This window comes from Rhagoletis pomonella, unplaced genomic scaffold, assembly GCF_013731165.1.
Source record: "Rhagoletis pomonella isolate Grant_MI unplaced genomic scaffold, Rhpom_1.0 Rhpom_scaffold_00006, whole genome shotgun sequence".
NCBI lineage: Eukaryota > Metazoa > Arthropoda > Insecta > Diptera > Tephritidae > Rhagoletis > Rhagoletis pomonella.
The window spans coordinates 73,635,480-73,640,987 of record NW_023458560.1 but is presented as its reverse complement, the minus strand read 5'-3'; the positions used below and the strand labels follow the sequence as shown (position 1 = coordinate 73,640,987).

At 35.0% G+C, this 5,508-nt stretch overlaps 1 protein-coding gene across 1 annotated transcript; it reads left to right on the top strand.

Moving 5' to 3' along the window:
- Window positions 1-237: 237 nt before the first annotated feature.
- On the top strand, window positions 238-1,497 carry LOC118742100 (membrane cofactor protein-like). The gene is made up of 3 exons (XM_036474064.1): window positions 238-618; window positions 873-1,037; window positions 1,427-1,497. The coding sequence occupies exons 1-3, from the start codon at window positions 342-344 to the stop codon at window positions 1,495-1,497; spliced, it is 513 nt and encodes a 170-aa protein (XP_036329957.1). The 5' UTR covers window positions 238-341.
- Window positions 1,498-5,508: the final 4,011 nt, after the last annotated feature.

Sequence of the window (5,508 nt, the reverse complement as noted above, 5' to 3'; positions counted from 1 at the left end):
GTATGACTTAATTTTTTTCTGCTACACTCACTAAATACAAGCGTTTACGCCTTTGCGCCTTAGCGCCGCTATGCTTATCAGTTATAAACAGTAAAAGCGAACAACTCGAATGAATCGAAGTGTATATAAATACATATGTATGTGTGTACATACATCTAAATGTAAGTACATTAAATCTCTCGCCTAACCGTCTGCATAAATCTGGAACTACAACCGCCTATCAGTGGTCATTGCGAATGCTGAGAGGAAACAGCTAAATTTAATTACTTCTCCTCAACCAAAAGTATTTACAATTTGTTTAAATTCAAAAAAAAGTAACAACTATAAAATAAATCAGCGTAATGTCTGTACCGTTACTCAGCAGATACCTGCAGCATTTTCATCTGCTCATTCTATTGTGTCTTCTCTTCCATTGGATTCACAAGGCAGATGGTGTATATATGACGCGATCACGAGTGCCATGTGAAGATCCTGAACCGCTGAAAAATGGTTTCTCAGCTTCAAAACGGCGTAATATGTTGTTGCAACATTATTGCAATTATGGCTTCAAGTTGATCGGCGATAGGCGGACGCAGTGCAATCGGGGCAAATGGAATGGCAATCGGCCGATTTGTGCGAGTGAGTGCAAAGCGCTAAAGTGAGAACTGTGTACTAAGCAGACACATTCAGATTTCTAGACTTGATCTAATGGTTATAGCTGAGTCAAAAGACAAGAGACCTAAAGTACATAACGCGCGCTGAATTTCCAATAGCAGTTCACTAAAGCACACAAGTGTTCATTTTGTGAAAGCCCACTTAAATTTCGGGAATATTCTGAAGCGTGTCAATTTATAGTTAAGCAGTTCAAATAATTCGATATTTTTTTCTTTCAGAGCCCGGTTGCATCATTCCCTCGGAGAATCCTGAGCATGGCAGAATTCAATATATTGATCAGTATCATATCGGTCTTTATTGCTCAGAGGGCTTTGATTTGGCTGGTAATCGCTATGCTTATTGTAACGGCACGGATTGGGATCGTTCGCTGGGCTTTTGTCGGAGTAAGTAAAATAAGTAATGTGGTAAACAGAAGTGCAGCTGATAACGGGTAAGGGGCTGACGGGAGGAGAAAAGCTGATCCATTACAGTCGAAAAATTCGATCGGGTAAACGAAATTGCGTAAAAATAAGCAATGACAAGAAATCCATCTCGCCGCAATTCTGTGCCGTTTCATGCTATTCAATGTGTTCTAATTTTGACAGTGGCTTCCCGTTAACCGGTTACCCGCTATCCTCGGTAATTCTGTTTACCACATAACACAGATTAAGGAAAACCCTTATGACAAGTGGCTCATGAGTAAATTCTTAAAAGTAAGCTTAGACAAAGAATAAACGAAATCCAAAGTATTTAGAAGAATAAGCATTAAATTGGTATAGGTTCCTCCTTAAAGGAGCATTCATTCCATTAACAGATTTAGCAACACCTACAAAAAAACAATTCATTACAACGAAGAATACGTAAGGGAATATTAACACGAATTTTCATGAGGAGGTGCGGATAATCAATAGGGCCTGCAAGTATACCAAAGACAAAGCAAAACCGTTTATGCTTGCCTGGACTTTTCGAGCAGTCAGCATACCAATTCAGTTACTTAACTGGGCTCGCCTTTTCAGGTCTTAAGTATTCCATGCTGCTTTTCTGCACTTTTCAGTCCTGAATTCCTTCTCAAATACTATTCTTGGCTGCATATCATCTCTGGCCGCTGAGGCAAGCGGGAGCTAACAAAGGTGTAAGTTGAACCTCAATGAATGCCACATTGTTCCAAGGATGATTTAGATATGTATGATAAACCTCGTCTTTGAAAGAAATGGGATGGTTTCTGGTGGTTTCGAGTAAGCGCCTCTATGGCAGCATCCCAAAAGAACCGCTTACTCCGCACGATGTTGTCATCCTTATCTAGGAACATCTGGGCTTGAATCTCTTTTACGCGTTGTTCAACTGAGTATCGACCCAGGACTAGGTTTGCCAAAGCCTGTAGAACCAATTGCCTGATAAAAATACATAAGTAAAAAATTAAAATATCTGCATCTGTTAAGGGTGTCACTCTTTTTTCCATGTAAAAAAGCGTTGAACATAAATACTTCGTATGGAAGAAAATGACTGACATTGTCATCATACAAGGTGTCACTAATCAAGTAATCAACGGTCAGTCCCAGATATTCATAATTGCTCTTTGCTATACTAAAATTAAATGGGCAACAAAACTGCATACTCCAAATATTTTTGAAAGATTTATTTAAAAAGCTCGAAATTTTTACGAAAGTTTGTTGCTTTTTTTAAAGTGTACAACGATTGAAACTTGGATTTATACGGTTTTGGTTAAGGAATAAATTATATGTTTATAAAAAATAACACGGTGTTACTCTGAAGATGAACTTTTTAAGTGACCTACATAGTACTCGACCAGCCCGAGTCATAACGAATTTCCACTTAAAATTTTTGTTTTTATATGTCTTTGGAAAGAAAAATATTTGTATTATTTAAACAAGTAAGAAAGTCTAAGTTCGGGCGGAGCCGAACATTAAATACCCGGCGCAAGTATTAAATATGCGTTTTTCACCTTTCCGAAAGCTACCGCTGCATGGTAAGCCGGGGTGTATCAATTTTGAGTAAATTAGCGTCCTTAAATTTCGAAATATTGAAGTTTCAAGCATTTCTGAAATTTACCGTTATATGAAAAGCGGCCGTAATTTTAGTCCGATTTCAATAATTTTCAACGTTTTGCTTCTGTGTGGCAAGTACAATAACCACACCGAGTTTGGTACAAATTGGCAGAGCTGTGTAAGTGTGAAATCATTTTCAATTTTAAAACAAAAATTTTTTTCTATCCAGTTTTCATTACTTATTCTTCGCTTAGGATTGAGGTTTAAAATTTTTGAATTTTCCATTCTCTCAAAGCAGTTATGAATTCACACATCAACATATTCATAGCAAGATTGAAAAAACCAATGCCCAATCAAAAAAAGGTTTAACACTGAATGAGTATTGAAAAGGCTGCAATCTTTTATGTGTGTGCATTCTTTAACTCAGTACCAATCATTAGTTCAAAGACACCCTGGTAAATAACTTTTTGATAAAAAGGAAGATTTTTGACAATTGCTCAATTGTAAAAATTCAAGCCGGCGTTACCCAATTTAAGTTTTTTGGTAGAGGGGATTTTATATCATATGTTTGGGATTATATATAAAACAGTTGTATTAACATTTACGTTTTAAATATAATTCATGTTTTATCTTCAAAATGTTTAAAATTTACATTAAATTAGATAACTACTTCGCATAAGCTTTACATTTAGGTTGATAAAATTTTATTGAAAATATTTTAAAAATCTTAGTGTCTTTAATAAAAAAATAGCTCATCATAAAAATTGTATCGCCGTTCGGCGTCGGCGTAAGTTTGTAGGTCCCTCTCATTTGTGTGACAGCAAAGGCGCACGCTACAAATCGGAGGAGAAGCTCGGCCAAAACTTAGCAAAAGTGGCAAGGCCAAAATATGATTATTATAAATAAATTTAGTTTCAAACAGGTCGCAACCCTCTTCAAACACCTCAAAAGTATTCCCAATATTATTTAGTTGTGAACCCGCATGAGTCCGAAATTACCATTTTTTACCAGATTTTACCGGAAATCGTACTTGGTTTTCTGGCAACTGAGAGGACAAATAAGAGAGTACGTAAGGTCATATCTTTGTCAGAAGCTACCTGGTGGAAAATTCTGGTAAATCTGTCAAAAGATCCGATGTAGTGTGTTTGACAACCAAATTCTAAACAAAAGAGAAGTGCACTCTGCTAATGCATGTTGAAAAGTAAATAATTCCTTGCTTGAGTGGATGCTAATGAGTTTTGGTTAAATTACAAAACGCTTAAAAAGGTATTAGCCGTAATTTTACGTTTAAAAACTTTGAAACTTTAACACATTACCACCCTATACTCTATATGTGATTGACCATTGAACTAAATCGTTGTTTATTTGGGTAAGATTAAAATATATTTTACTATTCAATATTGGAGTTGGTGTGAAACAAAAATTAATAATTTATTGTTATGTATGCAAATGAGAACTACAATTCTGAGCTTATTGAGCATCTCTTAGTCAAACACAAAGGCAATTTTGCTTGATCAAGTTTCGAATCTAAGAAGAAAATGTTTTTAACAAACAAAAGGTTAATAATAAAATTTGAAGGATTTAAGATATTGCGTATGGTAGCATGAAACGTCACAATCTTCTTAATTGTCAGGCTGTTGATATGGCTACGAAAAAGTGACAATGGAAACACATAGCTGAAGATTTCATACTTACAGTGGGATAAACTTCAAACCTCTAATATAAATTAGTTAAATTTAGTTATTATTTTTTTTATCAATTTTAAGTTTTCGTTTGAAATAATTTTCATGAACTTATCTATTAGGAGATCTCTTTGGAAAATTACCGTACATCCGATATCTATTGAAATTTTGACATCCTCACTTTTTAGAAAAAGAAGTTCAAGATACAAGTTTATGTGCAAAAAATAAATTAAACAATAAAAGTCTCCTTATATTTATGGAACTTATAATAGAAAAATTTTTATTTCATTACCCAGACTTTATGAATAGCCTACTCTATAAGTAATAGTAGAAATTCCGAATTAGTAAGTTCAGTCAAGACGTCATTCTAAAGTTTTGAAGAAAATCACTTTTCTCTTTTGTGAAAATTTGGGACTATCTTATGCGAGTATTGTCGACAAAATGTTAGTCTATGAATGACTAAAAATTAACGAATAAATGGTTAATCGCGATTAATGATTAAAATTAATTAAGCGATCGCTGTGGTGTAGTGGTTAGAAGTGCGCACTACCATTCCGCAGGGTGAGCCTCCGAGCCCAGTTCCGGCCAACAAAAAAAAAGAAAATGTTTTTTGTAATAGTAATCGGCCCCCGGCAGGAGTCGGCGTAAAACTGTAGGTCCCTCCCCTTTGTGCGACAACGCCAAGGCGCATGCCACAATCGTAGGAGTAGCCCTAACATATGTCGGTGGTCCTCTGCAATAACGGCACAATTCAAAATTTCAGGTTTAGAAAAATACATCATTTGAAAGCTTACAGTATGACTGCATATAATCCGGAATAATTACGTTCCAAGACATATTATTGCTAAATTACGAAACAAAAAACCTTTAATTGGCTCTACTGAAATATATGAAATTTTTAGTTGTGTCGATATGTAAGCGCCTTTCTATTGTTATTAGTAATCATCAATACAATTTCAAATTACATAAACCCAGTCACAGCCCTTTTTTGTATTCGACGCTTCCAGAAATCACATAATACATAAAATAAATAAAAGCTGTTTTGATTAATATTACATAAACTGGAAACTGTTAAAAATAAGTGCGCTTGTGTACAGAGATTTTAGAACCTATTTAGTTCCTAAAATGTCTGTTTGCAACACATAACAATAAAAATGCACATCAAATTGCTAAGAATGATGAAGGAA